We start from the raw sequence: 22,907 nt of genomic DNA, 5'->3' as shown, positions 1-22,907 counted from the left end.
CCACTGGGAGTACATCTTGGATGGCTCAGTGGTGAACATCCTGTTTATTTTCCTGGTATCAACTTCCCTGGTATACCTCTTCAACCGGTCTCCAATGCCTCAGGTATGGACAGTTTGTTATACTTCTTAGGTAGGGTGTACTTCTTTATCATCATGCCTTTCTGCATTTCCGATAGTTGGATAACGTCTCTCTGTGTTGCCCTGATCTTAGCCTCCAGCCTTTGTTTCCATGGAGGACTCTGCACCTTATAGCTTATGTTGATCTTATAGCCAAGCATCTAAAAGATAAGGTTGCCGTGGTGTATATCAGCTTGTTGATCCCAGCGATGGTCGTATTTAGGATTGTTCGTAGTGCTGCATTTACATCCTCTAGTAGACTTTCAGAAGGCACTTCACTAATTCTTGTACTTAGACCGACCACAGAGGTCCCAGGTGTCCTTAGCCATGATCTTCAATCTCAGGTCAGCTGCTCTAGCATTAAGCTTGTCTGTTGTTATTGGGGCTTTGAACCCAATCTCTGATTGTAGGGGTGATAATGATATCACCCCCATGACTTGACGTCCTTGCTCCCCCTTGCCGTAACATTTGTGTTGTACCTTTTCATTCTGTAGTTGTGATAGCAGATATTTCTTGCGAATATTGTAACTCTCAGCTAGTAGTTCTTTCAGTGTTAGGCTAGATGTTGGGTTGTCAAAGTATCCATAGGTCCCACATCCTCTGCATGTCACCCCTCTCACTAGGGTTACTTTCTCCATATATATATATGAGTATGTGTGTATATATATATATATATATATATATATATATATATATATATATATATATATATATATATATATATATATATATATATATATATATATATATATATATATATATATATATATATATATATATATATACACACAAAATAATATATAAAATAATTCAAATTATCACTATTATTTTTTACTCTTTTTTGTACACTACCTTGTAAAGCAGCACTACTCAAATACTGTACAATTCTAATATACTTTTACTTTCCTGAGCAATTTTCCTTCTACTGCATTTATACTTTTATACTAAATTTATTGTTATATTGCAACTCTGCGTGCTTAGCCTCCTCAGGTACTGTCACCTTTTTCTTCTTATGTTCTTTTATTTATGTGGATACAATAATCTCAACCAGTCAAGTAACGCAAATGAAGGGATATATGATTCAAAGTGATGCAGTCTTCACACGCGTATCCACCGGTTTTATTTAGAAAGTACTCACCGGAAGCCATATTTGTTCTACGGACGTAGGTTTGACATCCATAGCAACCAGAAGAGAGGGGTCCTCTCTGTGGCGTTTTGGTCCAGTCCGCCCCAGTCACGAAAATGACAGCGAGGAAGTCTGGCTCACGACTGGAGAGTGAGATAGAGCGGTGCCGTTCAGAGGGACAATGGGACAAGATTCCGGAGTTAGTAAGACAGCTCTCTGCCAAACTAATCTCAAATGGTAAGAAATCTACTGGTGTTTGTGTTGTTCGTTCATTCAGCTGTACATGGCCTTCTCCCGGTCTGAATCCTCGGTACTTCCTGGCAGCGGGAGCCGCTACCAGGAGTCTTACATCGGTGTGATGTGCTTTAAGCCAGCAAGCTAGCAATGGTCTAGAAAGAGTTTAGATTTTTAGCAGTTTTGTGTCGACACGGTGAGATATTTGGCTTGTTAACGTATGAAGAACTAACTGTAACAATTAGTTCCTGTGATTTTGACAGTTTTGACCCTCAGTTCGTTAGTTCTGCTCACCTGTGTAGAGAAACACCGTCATAAAATCTCATTTACCCTAATATTGACTTTTGTTTTAGGCTAATCATGTTTTATCATATATCGAACCTTACGAACAAACTGCCCACATCTTCCACCCGTCGACAACCTACCCTCTTGAAGTTGAGATTTACCGAAGTAAAAGATTCTTTTAATGCTGCATTTACCAGAATATTGTATTTTAGTTGTATGAACTGTGTTCTCCAGGAAGCTCTCGCATTGGTTGAACCCACAAAATATAACAATAGATTTAAATAGATTTATAACTCGTCAGCTAGCCACAGTGAATGTGGCTAGCTGCTAGGTGTCAGCTGTCAAATTGCATGCTAATGTTGCTAAAAAGAAAACTCCACTACTGACAGGCTTGTGGCTTGTCAACATGCATTACATCATTGGAGCCTACTGTCAGTTAGAAAGTCACATATATAATTTTAACTGGACACTGGAGGATTGCTTGTAAATTGTCCTTGGTTCTTTTTCCACCAAGCTTTTATTTTGCTCAGTCTGAGTTGTGGTGTCTTCCAGGGAGTCTGGTTTCAATTCTCATTGACCTTAAGGACTTAGTATTAGCAGTAGTAGTCACATGAACATCAAGGCAGAAATAAAGTTTTTCACTGCTTATTTCTTTTATTATATGAAAAACCAACAATACGCCATGAGTGTGTTGGTGCTCTGTCCTGCTGAAACATTTATAAAACATTTATATACCATTTGCTGAACCATTACTCTGTTAAGTCCCAACACAATAAGTAATATACACTTACTTGCCACTTAATTAGGTACATCTGTACAATATACTAGAGATTGGTGGACAACAGCTCTACCTTCCTGCGCCACAGTCGCCACTATTATGCAAACCAATACAGCAGCTCAGCCACGAATGTTTGGCCCCCTCATTCATTTTGAATAGGGTGACCAAAACTTTAGAATCACCTCTTAAAAATATGCACCCTAGAAGTCCACCACCCACTATGACCTCAATAATAAACACATAGTTAAATTACCATCTTCCTGACAATTTTATTTGTATATTTATAATCATATATCATTTATAATTTTATTTTTTATTCTTTAAAACTGGGAAATTATAACCTTGTAAAAGTATAATTTATGGCAGAGCTGCTGAATTGGATTGCATTAGATTTTACAGGTGTATATAAAAAAATTGCCAGTGACTGTAGTTATGTATATTATTAAGTCAAGTGATTATTGGTTTGTCATAGAATAAAACAAAAAATAGGCAATCCAAGAAAGGACTCTAATATTCTAAACTGTGACACAATAGCTAAGTAAAAGTAAAACATGGGCTATCTCTATATCGGACATTTGATTAGTGTTTAGAATAAATGTGATTATACAAAACCTTATTATCAGTGTTTTTCTTAATACAGAACCAGGAACAAGATTACTTGCTAATTTGCAGTTTTGGATAACTGGGGTTAATTTCTGATTGCTATGAAATATGGTGCCAATTTGAAATGGTAGTGTTATTATACTATTTTTGTATAATAACACTACCACTATTGTGTTATTAGACTATTTAAACCGTTCGGTAACATGATTTGTTCAGAGGACTTTCAACCTTCTAAAAACACACAACTTACTACTTCTCACTGGTATGTGCAAGCAAAGGAGTGTTTGCTTGTTTTAATTCCTACAATTTCAGTCAAGCTAGACACCAGAAAGATTCCAAAAATTGACATATTGGCTTTGGATTGTCTTTAAAGGGTTGTCACGATTAATCTAACCTAGAATAACCACATTGTTTTATTGATTTAAATTTGCAGATTGATCCAAGACCATCCAATTTACCTATTTACCTGAACACATATATGAAGTACTTGTGTCTTCTTTTTTGCATATGTGTAGATGACCTCGGGGAGCTGTTATTGGGAGAATGCAAGCTTCAGACATACTTGAAGGAGAATCCAATCAAACAGGGAGCCAGTCCCAAGGGCCCAAATCCCAAACTGGTGGAGATCAGGAAACACCTCACTGCTGCTCTTGACAGAGGAAACCTCAAGGTAACCATGGAACCAGATGTGGTCAACAAATTGAATTAATTAGTTTCGTACTTGTTTTGTGGGGTAGCTATAGTGTCCTTGGACACCTTGCATAGCAGGCATTGTCGTGTGTGTGTGTGTGTGTGTGTGTGTGTGTGTGTGTGTGTGTGTGTGTGTGTGTGTGTGTGTGTGTGTGTGTGTGTGTGTGTGTGTGTGTGTGTGTGTGTGTGTGTGTGTGTGTGTGTGTGTGTGTGTGTGTGTGTGTGTGTGTGTGTGTGAATGGATTATTAAGGAGCACCATTGTAAAGCATTTTGGATAAACTTGCTATATAAGCAGACCATTCACCATTTTGTTTAGTAGTCACTTTCTTTTCTTAATTATTTGAAAAATTGATGCCTTTTCCTGTGGTTCCTGTCCTTCAGGCTGATTACCTCCAAGAAGCCAGGCTGCTGATGGCCAAACTATGCTATGTGGAAGGAGAATACAGAGATGCTCTAGGTAACAATGCTCTAGTTTGATTCATGTACTTTTTCTTTTTTCTTTTTGTCAGGAAAGGTGTCATTGATTTTTATGAACTACAGTAAATTTTGTCCTTCGGACTACAGTAAATATAACTGTATGAATTCATTGATTAATACATAATGTTTATTTTGCAAGATCACTACAGCAAGGTGAACCTGGATGACATGCAACTGGTGGGATCTCCTGTGTATAGACTGTCTATAATAGCAGAGGCTTATGCTACTATAGGTATAAACACACCTACACACACACACACACACACACACACACACAGACAGAGAGAGCGAGAGAGAGAGAGAGAGAGAGAGAGAGAGAGATATGACACCCAGTCATCAATTTATATCTCACCTTGTCTTAAGGTCATTTCACTAGCCATTAGTCCAGTCTGGTATAATCTCTAATGCATAATAATAATCTAATGCAATACTAGATTGCTTCACTTGGTGGTAGTACAATTCCGCTGCAGATCAGCTGCTCTGTGTGTGTGTCTAAAAAACATACACACTGCATGTATTACTGTTTGTCCTAAAATAACGTATATCAATTAGACAGTTTCCTGTATTGTTGCAATTCCATTATTTTATTTATGCTTGAAGCGGTATACAGTTACAGTTCAGTTTATCAATTGAACTTAAGCAAGCATAACCACTCATTTATGATACACAACATGAATGTGCTGACTGTATATTATTAATTATATTTTGAGGCACAAAGAAATTAGTACCTTTATATTATTAGTAAATAATCATTAGTAACAAAGGATGAGCATCTCTGTCTCCAAATCAACACTAAACCAATTTGAAGTTCTGTTCAGTATAGTAATGCTTTGACAGGCTGAAATGAACAGCAGACACTGATAAATGACTTCTGCATTTGTCACTTTTTGTTTTCCTGTCACCCTGCACTCTCCCTCCCTCGTTTCTCTCAGGACTGTGTCTAGAAAAGGTCCCAGTTGCCTCACCATCTCTGTCCAACACGGAGTCTCCATTGTCAATTAGGAGCATGACAGAGCGTGAGCAAAAAATCATTACATGCTATGAGAAGTCTGGAGACATTGCTCTGCTCTACCTGCAGGAGGCTGAGAAGGTGTGTGGGTGGGTGGGTGGGTGCATGGACGGGTGCGCATGTGTGCTTGGCAGTTTGAATTTGGCATACTTGTTTCATAATTATCCATTACAGCATTTTTTTTGAGTGACACACAATTGCTTACTACAAGTGTTATATTATCTCTGTGGGTGTGTGATGAACATATTAAAGACAATGTACTAATTGGCCAGTACTGGGCATGACAGCCAAGTGGCACACAAATCACTTCCTCTTTATTCAGAGAACATCTCATGGGGTGCACAGATGATGCGCACTGATCTGGCAATAAATTGCACTAAAGGCAGGATACAAAGTTAGGATGCAAATCAATTAGTCCCAGTATTATAATTGTACTTAGATTTGCAAATCTCATCAACCCATATTTTATTCACAATAGAACAACATATCAGATGTTGAAACTGAGCTATTTTATCATTTCATGGAAAATATTAGCTCATTTTGAATTTGATAAAAAAGTTGGGAGAGGCTGATGTTTACCATTGTGTAGCATCCCCTTTTTTACAACTGTCTGTAAAAGTCTGGGAAGTGAGGAGACCAGTTGCTGGACTTTTAGGAGAGGAATGTTGTCCCATTCTTGTGTGATGCAGGATCTAGCTGCTCAACATTCCTGGTCCTTGTTGCTGGATTTTTCGTTTTATGATGCGCCAAATGCTTTATATACGTAAAAGAATTTCAAGTTTTTATTCATCGGATGATAGAACAGTTTTTCATTTTGCCTGAGACTATTTATAACAAGCTTGTGCCAGAGAACATGGCAGTATTTCTGGATTGTGTTCACATATTGCCTCTTCTGTGCATGATACAGCTTTAACTTACATTTGCGGATTGTACGCCAAACTGTATTCACAGACGGTGTTTTCTGGAAGTGTAGCTGGGCCCATGCAGTTGTATCAACCAAAGAATCATGCCTGTATTTAATGCAGTGCCACTTGAGGGCCCAAAGATCACCCACATCCCATCACCCCGCCTTGTCCTTTGCACACAGAGATTCCTCCTGTTTCTCTGATGTTTGATGATATTATATGACAATGCAATTTTGTCAGACAGACAGTGTTATTATGATCATAAAAAGTTTTTAGGTTAAAGCTGTCAGAAAGGGGAAAAATATACTATACTAATATCAGTTTCTTATTTTGTAAAGTGGGTGGTGGAGTCACACTGGAGTGCATTGATATAAGAGGTGGTTCTAATGTTTTGGCTACCATAATTAAAACTAATGAGGGGGGGAATTACCACCTTTCTGACAGTTTCAGCCTAAAAACTGAGAAATTCTTACCATGTAAAAGTAAAATTCATTGAGAGCCACTGTAGTGGACTGCATTAAATTGGATAGGTGCACTTAAAGTTAAGGTGATTGATGTAAATCTACAATGACAGATTTGTAAGTAAATCAGACAGATTTTAATTGTTTTATTTTGTCTTAAAATTTACATTTTCTCCAGGCGCTGTCATCAGGAATTCAGAACCGCAGCCCTAAGCCAGGGCCGACTGGCCAGGACCAGGAGCTGGGATACTTCCTCGAGACAGGTCTGCAGAGAGCCCATGTAATCCACTTCAAGAATGGGTAAGAGAGAGAAGGTTGTGATAGATAACCCAATTTACACTGCTCTTAAACTTATTCTAGTTAAGAAAGGACCTCAGTTGCCCAAAAACACACCATGTAAAACCTGTTGTTGACGCTTTCCACCCACTTTGCCGTTATTCTGTTACAAAAGCTGCTGACAGGTGGTTAAAGCAGATAAGTGTGAACACAGTTTAGTAATCTACAGAGTTCACCTGCAAGTAGTTTCCATAGTGTTGTTGTTTTAAGTACAGCAGAGCGTTGAAGTACTGTAGCAGATACCAAATCCGTGTGGAGAAAACAAATAAGTTTATAGTGTAGCTGATAAAAATTGTAAATTGAATACTTGTAGCTTTTTGTTTTTTGCCCAGTGCTAGCTCATTGTTTTTGCAGTGGATTTGTTCCCCTTTGAATGATAAATTAAGATTTAAAAAATGTATTGTTAACATCAATTTACATCATTTCTGAGCATAAAAATGGAATGTTTCCAAGCATAGATGAGATGTGGTTTATTTGGCTTTATGGCGTCACTTTGTTTGATCCAAAGAAACATTGCTAGTGATGCTTTAGCAACTTACAATTTTGGAGTATGCACCTGTGTTTGTTTTAGGGTTTTGTGTGTTCACACATACATATACTACACACTTTTTTCCCTGTTTCCTCTATGCATTATTGTAGTAACCTGACACAAGGTGTGGGTCGTTTTCGGGAGATCCTTCGGGCTGTGGAAACCAGAACAACCCAGAACCTGCGCATGGTGAGGGACAGGCTGGGGGGGGTTAGTGTTTGGCTTTGGTTATAGATTAGGCAAGGTTAATTCACTTCCCTCAGACGTTTTATTTGACAAGTGGTGACATTTTTGAAAATATGTTTATTTTGGGAAATAGATTACGTCTCCACTAGCCTAGCAATCTTGGAACTTTGAAAAGTAGTAGGCCAGCACGCAGTTCAAATCCTATTTCTACATTTACAGTAGTTGCTTGGTATGAAATAAACAAAAGGTACATATAACATGTTAATTATTGAGTGTTACAGGGGCTGGTGTTTGGATTTTGTTGCCTTTAAAAGAGCCAAGCTAGTGGTTTACCCCTGTTTCCAGTCTTTATGCTAAAGTAAGCTAACAGTCTGCATTATGGTAAAATCATTAATGTATTTATTCTAAGTATGTTGGAAGTAAAGGCCCAAGTAAACAGATTGCTGCTGTATAGGTGCCAGGGCATCCTCGCTAAATGTGTATCTGTGTTTGTGCATGTAGACCATAGCCAGACAGCTTGCAGAGATCTTGCTTAGAGGAATGTGCGAACAGAGCTACTGGTCTCCGATGGAAGACCCACCCACAGTGTCACCGTTGGACGATCCCACACGGCAAGGACACACTCACAGCAAGAATTACAGCCTTAGCCGACGCCCACGAGTGTACTCAGGAGAGAAGTAAGTGATAATGTGTTTGTTGATGCTAAACATGGAGTACTAAGGAATATGGCCAACATGGCTCTAAAATAAAATCTGTTGCCATTGTAATATTTCGCCACTATTTCTCCCCCTGTTCTTCCTGTCACTTTTCGCTACACTATACCTGTTTACTGTTCCACTTGTCCCTTTCAAACTCATTCTTTCTGATTCTCCCTTCATCTTTCTCTCTGTCTCAGTCTGTTTTGCCCTCAGGAGAACACAGAAGAAGCTTTGCTGCTACTGCTCATCAGTGAGTCCATGGTGAGACACAAACACAAAGCAGAAAATAGAATCCCATTTCCAGAAAAGCTGTGTATGGTACATAGGATAATAGAATATCTGGAGAAATCTATGTTCAGTTGGGACAAAGCAATGTTAAAGCATTAACATTAGACACTATTATGTGATAGAAATTGCTTAGAATCAGGGACATCTTTAAAAACTATTACCAGTGAACATAGTTTGTCACTGTATCTAAAATACTGCCTTCTCTGAGTAATAGCTAATTTAAAATTAAGTGAGGTTAAGTGGGAAAACTGTCCTTTGGTCTAATGAGTCAAAACTAGTCATTCTTTTTTTTTTTTCAGAAATTATGGACACAGTATCCTTAATGGTAAAGAGGCAACGAACTATCCGATTGCTATTATAACATATTTATCTGAAGGTTGAGTCATGTCAACTGAAATTCTTTTTTCTTTTTTGGAAATATTTCGCTCCTCATCCGTAATGAAACATTTCAGACTGAAGAAGCTTCTTAGGTGAGCAAACATTTCCAACCAAGTAGAAAGAAGTCCAGTTGATGTGACCCAACTTTCATATAACGAAAACTGGATTATTGTGAACCTTTACCACTTAGTTATAGCCAGCATCTGAGATGATTTAGGGATGCAATAATGCACATGGAATGGGTGACTTGCTCATCCATGAAAGCGTACTTAAAGCTGAATGATATATACTTACAGGGTGTTGATATGTTACCATTCAGACATATTTTTCAGAGAAGACCTTTCAGCAACATAACGCAAAAACACACAAGTTCTGCATGTATGAAAACAGCATGGTTCTAAACTTGCCTGCTAGCAGTCCAGACCACTCACCCATTGAAAATATAAAGCAAGTTACGCTAAAAGCACAACAAAGTCTTCCGTTATTGAATTCCTATATCAAGCAAACATAGTGGAATATTTACATTTCAAAACTAAAGCAGTTGTTCTCACTGGTTGGCAAATGCTAGAAGATGTAACACAGTGGTGAACATGAACCTGTCCCAACTTTTTGGAAAGTTGCTTCTGCCATGAAATTCAAAATGAGCTGATTTTTAAAAATTTTATTTCTTAGTTTCAACACCTGATATGTTGTCTTTGTACTATTTATAATCTAAAATATGTCTCACATGATTTGCAGATCTCTCCTTATTTAAATTTTAGAGACCATCTCTTCTCTTGGGGTTATGTGTTTCAGACTCATCTCTAAAGAATTAGATATTGTTCTAGGTCAGGGAACCTTCATATAATGTTTTTTGTATTTTGGGTTTTTGTGTTTCAGGCTAACCGTGATGCTGTGCTGAGCAGAATTCCTGAACACAATAATGATCGTATCATCAGCCTACAGTCAGCCTCTGTGGTGTACGACCTGCTGACTATAGCTCTGGGCAGGAGGGGGCAGTATGAGATGCTGTCTGAGGTTTGTAATCCATCTGTACTGTAGGCTACATAGTCATAAACATAACAACTGTGACACAGCCACAATTCAACCACATTTATTTCCCTAAACAACAGTTACAATACAGTTTTATTAGCTGAATCACAAAATATTTGAAGGAATTTGTTAAAACTAATAAAAATGTAATCTTATTTACAGTGTTTGGAGAGAGCCATGAAGTTTGCCTTTGAGGAGTTCCATTTGTGGTACCAGCTCGCCTTGTCACTAATGGCAGCTGGCAAATCAGCTCGTGCCGTTAAGGTCCTCAAAGAGTGTATTCGTCTGAAGCCTAATGATCCCACCATCCCACTGCTGGCTGTCAAACTGTGCATCGGACCCTTGCACTGGGTAAGGACAATCCTGAAGATATAAACTCAACCCCAGTAAATTACTGAAGTTTAACTACTCTCCTCCTGTATGTATACTCTACATAAATATACTTGATATTCCCTAAAGGTCTTGGTCATTGTTTCCTTTTCTTTGCCTTTCACTTTTCTGCCTTTTTTAATTTTATGTCTGTATACTTCATAATTTAGTTGGATGAGGGGGAGTGCTTTGGAAAGATGGTGATTGACATGGGGGAAAAAGCAGCTGAGTTTAGAGCAAAAGGCTACTTGGCCATAGGCCTGGTTTACAGCCTCAAAGCCACTGATGGTAAGCATATATGTTTTTGTGTGTATATTTGCGTGCATGCATGTGTGCCTTTGTGTGTTATTTCACTTACCCGAATGAATGAAGATTTTGCAATTGACATTCGGTGATTCTCACCATTGGAAAAGTTTAATAATATTTTGTGTTCATATCATGTCAAGTCTGGACAATCAGCTAACTTATTTTTTTATCAGGACAACATGATTCACGATTCACGAGACTCTACACACTCAAATGTTTTTGTACACCCAAATGACTGTTGAAGGCACCGTGTGTGCCTTATTGTTTTACTCTGTGTCTGTGTGTGTTTCTTTGTCTCTTTAGCATCCTTGCGAAGCACACAGGAGGACTACCAAAGGAAAGCTTTGGGAGCCTTCCAGAGGTTGGGAATGAGCCATGTTACTCTCAGTTGTTTGTTTTACACCCACATTTCACTGAATTATATGTCACAGCACAAACTGCTGTTTTTCAGCCTGTAAAAAGAGCTGCTTTACAGACTGCATTTGACTGTGTATGTGTTAAAACCTCTTGTAACCTTGTAAATATTTTTAGAGAGTGTTAGTTGTTCTGGCACTGTATTTTTTTTACATGTAATTATTCTTTCTGGCCATTGTTGTCACATCTTCCACTAATAATGCACATTTTTGACTGTAAAATGTATCAATTAAAAAGGCAGAACTTCCAGTGGTCTTACACTCCTACACACTGTGCATTAGTGCAACACTATGCTCATACTTTTTATTAATTCATTTCTCTTTTCAATATGATATGGTATTATACGAATAGGGTTTTTAGGTTTGTCTAAATGTTTGATTTCTTCACCTTTGATTTCCTAATACTTTGCTGTATTTTATGCACTGAATCAGATTCCCCCCAGGGATCTTTAAAGTTTAATCTAATTTTATTTAAATTTTTATTCATCATGTCTGAACACAAAATCTCTTTCTCTCTCTGTAGAGCACAGAGTCTGTCTCCTACTGACCATCTAGCAGCGTTCTACCTGGCACTGCAGCTGGCTGTGTCCAGACAGGTAACACAGAATGTCTTAATACTGAGATAAATTCAATATGGCTTGAACTGTGGCTGAAGAGGTGACTTGTAAAAAGCTACTATTATTGTCAGAATTCTAAATGTGTGACTTTGCATGGTGCTTTTAAACCCCGCCATAGTAAAAACCTCTAGTTTGTATCTGTTTATTTATTTTTTATTTGTGTAGATCCCTGAGGCACTAGGCTATGTTCGACAGGCGTTGCAGCTTCAGGGGGATGATGTTCACTCCCTTCATCTGCTGGCCTTGCTGCTTTCTGCTCAAAAACACTACCACGATGCTCTCAATATTATAGAGATGGCTCTGTCCGAGTACCCAGAGAACTTCAAGTAAGACTGGGGAACACTTTATTAAAAGGACGTACACTGTACCTTTATTATTGTGTTACTGGAGTGTCACTGTACCATGTACATATGTGTGTTGTTTTAGTCTGCTGTATTCCAAGGTGAAGTTGGAGGCAATTTGCAGAGGACCAGAGGAAGCTTTACTAACCTGTAAACATATGCTACAGATCTGGAAGAGCTTTTACAACCTTACCAACCCCAGGTACACACACACACACACACACACACACACACACACACACATTACCCAAATGCAAATATCCATCGTGATTTCGGCCATATTTACCACCACCCTTCGTCTTCAATCTACTCTTCATCATGTCAGTAAGCCTAGTGAACTATTTAAAAGTTTAACCCATATTATTACTTGTAACAACTATTCTCAACATGTGGTACAACCAGTCTTTGCTAACTCCACTTAGTTACCTTGTTTATTAAAACCAGGCTTAGCCTGAACTTAGGCAACCAGTACCTCTTTCTCTTAGATACAGTAACTAACAAAACACAGGGTAACAAAAACCCCTGTTGGTTCTGGAGAATATGTATACTTGGCAACCTAGGGAATGCAAAAACAAAAGAGCTCAGACATTGTTTTGTATGTGTATGTGTGCCATTGTGTACTAACTTTAAGTGTGTGTGTGTGTGTGTGTATGTGTGTGTGGCAGTGATTCAGGGCGTGGCAGCAGTCTGTTGGACAGGGCCATTGCAGACAGGCGACAGCTCAATGCTATGACTCTGCCTGATTTCAGTGACCCTGAGACAGGTAGGCACACACACACACACTCACTGACAGACAGACTCTCCCCAGTCACATACACATACAATTTCATAGTTGTTGTTTTTTCAGGGTATGTTTGTACTAGGAAAATATCCTGGCTTACCTTATGGGTGGGAGGGTGAAATTTTTTCTTCTTCTTCTAAGTTCCTATGAATATAATGAAAATTTTTTACAGTAAGAGAGAATTTTAAAATATTGTTACTGGTTTGTATAAATTTACCAGTTACCTATGTTTCTTACTTTATTGCTTGATTAATTTTTATTTTATTTGTTTTAGTCTCAGGTTCTTCCTCTTCTCACTGTGGTTCTGAACCGGTCTCCCCGATCTCCCCATCCACCTTTTCCACCCTCTCATCCCCACTGTCATCTCCTTCTTCCCCTGTCTCTATCTTCCAACCTCCTCCTCTTTCACCACACAAAAACCCATCCTTCTTCCCTCCTCATCATCCTCATCTCCCTCAACCACCTTCTGCACCTACCAAGACCAGGACTCACCCCTTTTGCAACCACGTCACTCTCCGCCAGCTCTCCTCCAACTGTAAACTACTTCCACATCCACTCACCCTGTGGCATGCTGTGGAGAGGGATCTAAAAGAAAACAAGAGTTTTGGGGAGATTAGCTGATTACAGTAACTTGTGTTTTTAGCAATAAGAATGGTGCTCTGTGTTAAACAATATGTTGAGAAATATTAATTCACTACAGGCTCCCAATGCCTCAAGAGACCTCTAATTTGTGTTAGCCTGTAGCATACAACCTCATTGACAAAAAATACTACATACTCTGGACATGTGCTACCAGAGACAAACAATATTTATAACATAGGCAGTAAGTCAAGTGGGGGAAGCAGTGTTTAGGACGTAGTAAAATTAGCCAAATCCTAATCAAATTCACTACAAATCCAAATTGTCAAAGCCTGTTTCAGCAGTCGTAGCTGTACTTTTTTGATACTTACCAGTTAAACCAGTAAAATCTGAGAAGGTAAAAACCAGACCCCTCCTACCTTTTTAATTGCAACTGGTCCCTAGCTCATGTCTGTATTAAGACCTACAAAAGGTTATACTGTTAACCCAGAAGATATTCTCATGTGATTATCACACAGATAATCACAGTAAGCTCATTGAGTTCAGTATTTCGGTTTGTTACTTTGATGCAATTTGGTCCCATTGGTGTCTAACAGTTTTATTGTTAATTTATTTATTTATTAAAAGGACAAAAATCTATGTTAGTCTTTCTATACATTCCACCTTTCTTAACCTCTCTGTGTTACTTAAACGGCAGTAAATGGTCCATTTGAGTTCTACCTTCTGCCTATGAATTTGGTTCACTAGCAGGTATTTAACGAGACAGGATGACAAGAAATTTATAGAGCAACACCTGGCTTATCCATTAAGCCAAAGTTTGATCACTTGTTGTAAAACTTGAATTTAAAGTCAGATTTGAGTTTAGTACTCTTAATATGTAAGTGCAAGCCAGAACACATTCAAATTGCCTGAAGTAGCCACATGTGGTGTTAATGACAGCCAACATCTGATGCTGTTGCTACAGGTTTAACATGGAGCACTGGTATGATCAGTTGGCAAAGAACATATTAATCACTCTGTGAACAAATTTAAACAAGCCGATGTCCCAAAAACTCACCATGCTCTTGTCAAGTCGCAGAGCATATTAACCACACTATGACTGTACATGAAGTGACTCTTGAAGTTGACTGGTTGTTAAGATCTCACCAGCATGGACACGTTTAAATAAAACTGACTAACCCTTACAGAGTGCTGGATGGACTTGGTCACGACATATATTTCTCAGACCTTCTGTAAATCTCTGTGGTTAGGTAAATGGATGTTTTGTAAGGTGTGGATTAGAGTGCACTGCTTTACTGGTTTGTGACTTATTCCAGCTCCCACCAGACACTTATGCAGACAACAGTTGGGTCATCTCTCTTCTTTACTTTTTGACATTACAAAAAAGAGTAATGCAGCTATTTTGTCTTTTAAAACAAATTTTGCATCCTCCTGTCCTTTTTTCTCACTCCATTTCTGTGATGATTTTTTCATTTTAGCCAAACTTGATTTGTCTTGTTTTCAAGTTCCAACATTATGTTGTTTCTCCCTGGTGGCATCTCCTCTACTAATTATGTTATTTAGTTAAATTAAAAAAAATCCCCACGCTGTGGTTTTATGCTAAACAAACAAACAAATAAATAAAATAGTTATTTAGCTGAAAATCAAAGATGCTATGAGGAGACATAGTTGGTGTAAAAAGGCAACATGTAAACAAGTGGAAGCAGCCTGTATATTACAACGACACAAAATAATAAACAACAACCTTGCTCTGGTCTCCTGCCTGCGTTTCAGGAATCACAAATCTTTTTCTCACAATTATTTGGTTGTTTCTTCTCTGTCTCTTCCTCTCCTTTAATCATTAACAGTCATCTTTCTTTTTTTTCCCCATTCCTTCGTTTATTTCAAGGCGGCCTTCAAGACGCTAACACTCTTGGTTTTTCCTCCATGTTTTCTGTTTGTAAGTAGCCATCTAACCTCAACCTGACCTTCCATTTTCCATCTGTTGTTCTACTTTGGTCCATGTTAAATTTCCATTTCCCTGATGATGAGGTTTGAATTTATGTATCAAAAAAGGACATATATCCACTTCTTTAAGTTGACGCTTGCAGCCAGTTTCCAGCAGAATTGTGCAGAATTTTTATCATGTTAGTAGTGTATAATTTAAAGGAATACATCGACTTAAAGGAATATAATAATAATAATAATAATAATAATAATAATAATAATAATAATAATAATGGGAGACAGTTCCTTTACAAACAGATTAGTAAGAGGCAGAAGATGATATAATTTTGTCTTCTTTTTTCCCCCTAGTAAAGCACAGGGAGCAAGTGCTTAAAGAGCTAAAAGGAAGACGAGATGCAGCTTCCTGGTCGTGACTCTAATTATTCGTCAAATGCGGCTGTAATTGACCTATTAATAATACTAATGGTTCCACCAGCATGAGATGGGTTACTAATGATCTTTGTTTGCAGTAATTTATATCAAATTTGCAAACAACTATAGGATAATTAATTTGTTACAATAAACTGATATTAAATTGTAAAAAGCTTTCATGAGGGGAAAAAATTATAAGAGGAAGAAGAATTAACCCCCCTTTGGTCTTTACCTGTTCATCATGAGACTGCTGAAGGAATGTGCATTACACTGCAAACACAGAGCTAAATGACACACTAATCTGCCTGTGGTGGGATGCCCAACTGCATCCTTTCCTCTTAGTCAGTGTATTCCTTTAATTAAGTCAGTAGCTTTAATGCATGTGTTGCTGTGTGAATTGTGAACATGTAAGCCACAAGTCACCTCAGGAAGGAAGCATCCTAAGTAATTCAACAAAAGCTTAAATATCACAGAGTGAAAACTTGCTTCTCTATGGTTTTAAAACAAACTGTCACTTAAAAAAAATGTTTTTTTATATTTTTTTTTTATCAAAGTACAGCTGATGGATTGACTTTGATATTAAGGGCAAAAAACAGGAAAGGGAAAGCAATCCATGTGAGAATGTAGTGCACCATTTCTTACCCTCTTTCTCCATTGGTTTGACTGACTAATCACTAACTGATCAACACTTTTCTCTTTTAGTCTCAATGCCTTGTACCTCCGTCTGTATGTGAGCTACAGGTGGGGGTCAAGGTTTAGTGGAGAATACAAACATGTTTTCCTGTTTAAACATAGTGTAGACAACTGAGCTTTTCAAGTGTGCTCATTTAGTAATGATGCACTTTAAATTTTCTTTTCCATCAACAAACTGCTCGGTATCAAAACTGCACAGATCAAAACAATGCAGACAGGAGCCTATTACATTTTATATTATGAACATACTGTAGGACAGTTGTCCCCCATTCTCTGAAACATTGGCACCCCCTTGAAAATGAAATGGTACATCTCAAGTAGATTATCATGGTAAATAACACATATTTGTGCAATGCTGAAACTTACTCATAGTCTTAATCAGAAATAACTTGGAAAAATAAGAGAGATTTAAAATCTTTCTTTAAAAGATCTTGTGCTAAGGGCTTGTGTCTCGTATGTCAAATTCATGTGTATGCTCAGCATGTTCCAAACATTTGTTATCCTTAAAAATATGTCTTAACAAAATCTTTCCAAAACATGCTACACAAACTGCAGGTATATGCAGTATGTAAGAGGAGAATATGTCGAAAACGTTCAAACATTAGGTTATGCTTTCACAGATCTGTATTAAATGTCTGCCGGTCCATGTTGTGGCTATTTTGCATCCTTGTAATGATGTGACTTAAAATAAATTGAGAAAACACCACAGACACTTCTTGTAGTTACTAATCAGCTGAGGGCATAGTGATGCAGTGTTTATGCATGGTGGTGCAGAAGTGAATTCATTTTAACCCAGTTAATCCAAAGCCATGACACAAACTATTGCAGCATGTGGACTGGTGTAGACTGATTAAAAGCTTTAGAGCAGAAACAGGAAACTGTGTGCCAGTGTGTGCCCAGATTCTTGAGCTTTTTATCACAGCCAAACAATCCAGATTTCATCAGTAAGTTTAACTTTTCTCTTTGAAATAGTAACCAGTAACCAGTGAAATCGGTGTATTTTTTGGGGGTAAATTTGAAGCCTGCACCATGGCACATGGCTGTGTAACGCTGCTGCAGTAAGACTTTACCCTCAGTGGATGTGTCTAATGGTTCCGTTTTTTCCCCTCCAGGTTCAGTGCATGCTACGTCTATAGCAGCCAGTCGTGTAGAGCAGGCTCTGTCCGAGGTTGCGTCCTCCCTGCAGAGCAGTGCACCCAAACACGGTCCCCTGCACCCCTGGATGACCCTGGCTCAGATCTGGCTGCATGCAGGTACGCTCACACACAGATGAATACACTGAGCTGGGAATTTTGAACAGATGCAAAAAAAAGTTTAACAGTCCACATTTCCGCCTCCCACAAACGAGAACTAGAAGTTAATTGATAATTAATTAAATGAAAGAAATGTTGGAAAAAATAATAAAACTGAATGGATGTAACATTATTGATAATGGAAAACTGAGGAAAACTTAATTAGGGAATGACCAATTTTTGTGAGTTGTAAATATTTTATTGTTATGCACAGTATCTACTGACTCAAAATCAGAAGGGTCCCGAGATAATAAATGTTTAAAGCCAAAAATGTATTTTATTTTTTATTTTTTTAGGTTTATACTTCTTTATACTTGTGAAATACTGGATACCTTCACCTATTCAGGGCTTTAAAATCTTTCACATAAGTGAAAATGCTATATGTTTAAGCATTAAGAATTAAATACGATTAATCCAATAAGGTAAAGTCACTGCTGACTAATGATATCTTCACTATATTGAATCACAAGATGTCTTTAACATTGAGAGTTTTACACTGTAGTATACTGTAGTATACAATGCTCCAAAGTAAATTAAAAACAGACTTTAACAAATCCATATAAAGTGAGTGTACTGGCATCAGCTTGCAGGACGCTATTTAACAGCAGTTTGACAACGTTATCAGATTTCCCTCAGAGTATAATGGAGTCCTGCTTCTTTCCTTTCTGCATCTCCAGCAGACGCTTAGAAACACAAACGTAAGCAAACTGAAAAGTGTACATGAACAGATGCAGAGAGTCCGTACACACACACACACACACACACACACACACACACACACACAGAGGTTGTTTGTGCTTTTGTTTATCTCTCCAGCTGCTTTCTGTCAGAGGTGGTCATTCCAGCTTGGCGACTTAGCTAATATAATCATCCAGTCGCAGGACAGATGGGCAGATAGTTCAAACTCATTTTCTCCTCTGTCTCTGCTTGTATCATTCTGCCTACATCACAGTCATACACCAAATGCATTAGGTGAAAATCTTTTTTCTTGTTGATGCTATTCTTGGTTCAAAAATTGAGTTACACTTTCTCAAAGCCAAACTTAAAATGTCTTCTTTAAAATTTATAATTTAATAGTTTGGTTCGAAAAGTTTGAAATGTTACTTGTATGTATGCAACCTTCTGTTTGTACAAAAAAACAACTTTACAGTCATATTTTTCATCTTATTATAGTGGTAATTGTGTAATTTGTTTGTATTAAGTTTTGAGTTGACTTGATAAAAATACGGTGGTGTAAAATTGGAGCTTTTTCCTTCACTGATTTATTCTGTAAACCACAATGTTTAACATTCCTGTTTCCAATCTCTTCTCCCCGTCCGTAACTGTCTCATAGCTGAGGTGTACATCGGCATGTCAAAACCTGCAGAGGCCGCAGCCTGCACACAGGAAGCTGCCAACCTCTTCCCCACATCCCATAACGTGCTGTACATGAAGGGGCAGATAGCCGAGCTGAGGGGCAATATAGACGAGGCTAAACGCTGGTATGAGGAGGCCCTGTCCATCAACCCAACACATGTCAAGACCATGCAGAGACTGGTAATGCACAGAAGCCACATTGAGATTCTGGTGTTGTCGGTCTGCTCTGTCATTGTGTTGTAGTGGAACTGTTTGTAGTGGAACTGGACTTGCTGGAGAATTAAGAAAATGTCTTATACTTTTATAAAAATATATAAAAACTACAAGCTCCTACGACAAATTTTGCCAACTATTGTTCTGATCATGTTCATAAACGCTTGCTACCTGTTTCTCACACTGCTGCTATATGATCTTTCTTATTTTATCTTAACACAAACGTACATAAAGTAGGAAATTACAACTGTGTACTGGAATTCACTTGATTTGTCTTACACATAGAGCAAATACAGTAACTACATTTTATTGTCTGAAATTTTATTGTCCTAAAGGACATTAGCACTGTGAAGTGGGTGGGTGAAGTAAACATTTACTCTTGTATCAAAACCTTAAAAAAGATGGGGTGGCCTTATCCTATGAGTGATGACTAATGTGGTGATTTGGTTGTTTGGTATAATGTTGCAGTAAAAATAGAATTCCCTTCTAAATTCCAAGAAAAGTGATTATTTCTACAAGTGAAAATGAATGAACATGAATCTAGAAACTTCACATAACAGCCTGTTAACTTATTAATTAGCCTATTGACATACTTCACTTCTTCTTCTATATCTTTCCACAGGGTCTGATTCTCCACCAGCTGCAGCGCTACAGTTTGTCTGAAAAAGTCTTGAGGGATGCTGTACAGGTGAACAGGTGGGTGTGTGTGTGTTTTCGTCAGTGCAGTGTACTTTTTATGATGCCTATTACAATTTCTCTTTTCTCCCTTCTCCTATTTTCTTTTTGCTTATTATCATCTACGTTGTTTTTCCATCTGCTTTGTTCTCCTTAACCTCTCACACTTGCTCCTGTTGTTTCCTCCTCTTCTTCCCTGCTGTGTTCTCTCTTCCTTTCATCTGTCTCTTTGCCTTAATTTTTTTTTCTCACATCACCACTTTTTTTTTTGTTCTCTATTTTCTCTGCGTGTTTCTTACTTTCCTTCTCTTCTCCTCAGTACGGCTCACGATGTGTGGAACAGCCTGGGTGAGGTGTTGCAGGCTCAGGGGAACGCTGCAGCTGCCACAGAGTGTTTCCTCACTGCCTTGGAGCTGGAGGCTAGCAGCCCCATCCTGCCCTTCACCATCATACCCAGAGCGCTATGAGACACATAAAGTTATTGCCCTAATACTGTAGCACAGCAGCACAAATGGTGGACTTGTGGGCTGCATACAGCCAATAAACACACACACACACACACACATTGCATGACAGCTTCACAAGGTTTTACTGTCATACCCTTAGAAATGAACATTGTATAGAAGTGCAACAGATAGACACATATGCTTCTCCGTGGCCACTCACCCTTCCCACTATGTCTTGCTGTGTAGGGATGGATTTAAATAGCTGGTTCCATAGTAGATCCAGTTCCAAGCTTGAACTCAGACATATTAAGTTCAGATTTCAATAAGCATATTCTGAACTGGATTCAGATTTATTAAAATGCTATCAAACCCCATGACTACCATTTTGCGTGTGTGTGTGTGTGTGTGTGCGTGCGTGCCTGCGTGTGTGCGTGCGTGCCTGCGTGTGTGCGTGCGTGTGTGTGTGTGTGTGTGTGTGTGTGTGCGTGTGTCCATAAGCAAGAGTCTGTGTGTGTGGATACATTGCTTGTGCATGTCGATCTGCACTTCTTGTCTGCCCCTTTGTGTCTGTGCATGTACATTCATATTTGTGTATGTGTGCCAACATGTCACCTGTTCATATTTGCCTGTGTCTGGGTGTATGTAATCTGTAGTATGTGGTGTGTGTTTGTTGTTTTGTCCCGTCAGACAGTTGTTGCTATTATTTAGAATCCTAAGAGTTTACAATTTGTTTACATGGTGTTTAGTCCAAAAACTCTCATGCAGTTTTCTTTTTTTAAGCAAATGTGACAGCTGGATTAACGGCCATATTTCCTCTGTAAGTCAACTATTATCTCATTCACTGAAACACATACTCCTGTTCACTTTTTGCTGTTGCATTTAGAGACAGTCTGGCTATACTGAGTCAGGCATACAGTAATGCTGAGTGTTGAGAATTTATTGGCACATGGAAAGGCACAATCAACAGATGACCGAAGAATCAGTCAGTCATCAAATCAGTCAAGTCTAAATCCCAAAATAGGCTGCATTTACACACACACACACACACAAAATCAACTTAGAAATGCCTATTGTCCTAAGTCTTTTTATGGAGTTTTACAATTAAGCACATTGAATCTTTCTGTGCCCCTTTGTTTAATCATATTTCCATGACATTCTATGTTTGTTACGATTGTTCCTTGTGTGTACAGGTTCATCGCATTTCCCCAGATTTTGTTGCTCTTTTGCAGAGTGTGATGACTAGATAAATATCACTTAGATGACTGTTCGATGGATATGCAGCTATTTGCAGCAGTTGTTAGCTTGGCAAGAAAAGTTACCCTGGCTCTGTTCATGGGTAACAAAATGCAGTAGTATATCTTAAACTCACTAATTATAATGGTAAATCTATATAGACACCTTTTTATTGTTTAAAAAAACATACTAAAGATGAGCAATGTAACGCGCCATCAAGTGAACTTTGGTAGGTGCATTTGTTTTGTTCAGTTGGAACCAGGTCAGCTAGACGTCCCTATACTTAGCTAACCAGTTGCCAGCATTAGCATCACATTCAATGTACAGAGATGTGGTATCAAACTTAACATGTAACTTTTAGCAAAATTATTTCTCAAAATGTTGCACTACTGCTGTAAAATAAACACATTTTTCATTCTAATTAATGACCCTTTGGAATGGATTGGATTTATTAGCAAAAGCTAACTTGTTTTCATGAGAGGATGTAGTATATAACTGAATAGATAGAGTGGCACCTACAATACATTTAACAGAAACACTGATGTTACAGATTATGGACATTTCGAAAAGTTGTATTTGTGTATGTAGGATGAATCTGTTACACCTTTTCCATAAAAAAATCTGATTTACATTGTGTGTAAATGCAACCACACTGATTGTGTTGCCAGTGGGTGGGTTTGTGTGAGTGATTGAAATACACCCAGATTTCATTTTTAATTTTGAATATAAAGAATTATTGTTGTATATTTGATTGTTACAAGAATATTATTATTTTAGAAAGTAAATTTTGATTCTATTTTCTGCAGAGTGATGTTACTGAGATTCTATTGGTTGAATAAGAGGACGAACTGTTTGTTGATATAAGCTCAATCAGTGCATTGTGTTGTAAATTAATGACTGAAATTAGGATGATAGTACTGACCAAGATAATAAAAAATTGTTATAAACAACTGCTATTTACTTGTCTTTTTGCTATTATTTTCCCTTTTTTATTTTTATTATTTACTCTGTGTGGGAGGATGGTATTCCCTCTGGATGTGACCTCCAGGTCATCGGCTTATGTTACTTTCTCAGGTATGTGACTGTCAGTAAATAGGTGTGT

The 22,907-nt window shown here is 38.0% G+C and overlaps 1 protein-coding gene across 4 annotated transcripts; it reads left to right on the top strand.

Moving 5' to 3' along the window:
- The first annotated feature begins 1,292 nt into the window (after positions 1-1,292).
- Positions 1,293-22,759, top strand: ttc7b (tetratricopeptide repeat domain 7B). 4 transcript variants are annotated; one of them, XM_067480347.1, is made up of 23 exons: positions 1,293-1,480; positions 3,659-3,813; positions 4,216-4,291; positions 4,451-4,543; positions 5,244-5,401; positions 6,865-6,986; positions 7,662-7,740; positions 8,239-8,414; positions 8,633-8,696; positions 9,981-10,118; positions 10,296-10,484; positions 10,673-10,790; positions 11,112-11,169; positions 11,745-11,817; positions 12,004-12,164; positions 12,265-12,381; positions 12,845-12,942; positions 13,235-13,495; positions 15,428-15,478; positions 17,703-17,843; positions 19,216-19,418; positions 20,074-20,147; positions 20,446-22,759. In XM_067480347.1, the coding sequence occupies exons 1-23, from the start codon at positions 1,360-1,362 to the stop codon at positions 20,591-20,593; spliced, it is 2,874 nt and encodes a 957-aa protein (XP_067336448.1). In that variant the 5' UTR covers positions 1,293-1,359; the 3' UTR covers positions 20,594-22,759. The 4 variants fall into 4 exon arrangements, with proteins under 4 accessions (XP_067336448.1, XP_067336450.1, XP_067336451.1 ...); XM_067480349.1 differs by lacking the exon at positions 15,428-15,478; XM_067480350.1 differs by lacking the exon at positions 13,235-13,495 and having other exon boundaries at positions 1,294-1,480.
- Positions 22,760-22,907: the final 148 nt, after the last annotated feature.

Source organism: Channa argus, chromosome 16 (genome assembly GCF_033026475.1).
Source record: "Channa argus isolate prfri chromosome 16, Channa argus male v1.0, whole genome shotgun sequence".
Classification (NCBI taxonomy): domain Eukaryota; kingdom Metazoa; phylum Chordata; class Actinopteri; order Anabantiformes; family Channidae; genus Channa; species Channa argus.
Note: the sequence above shows the minus strand (reverse complement) of the source record. Positions and strands in the feature narration are given on the sequence as shown.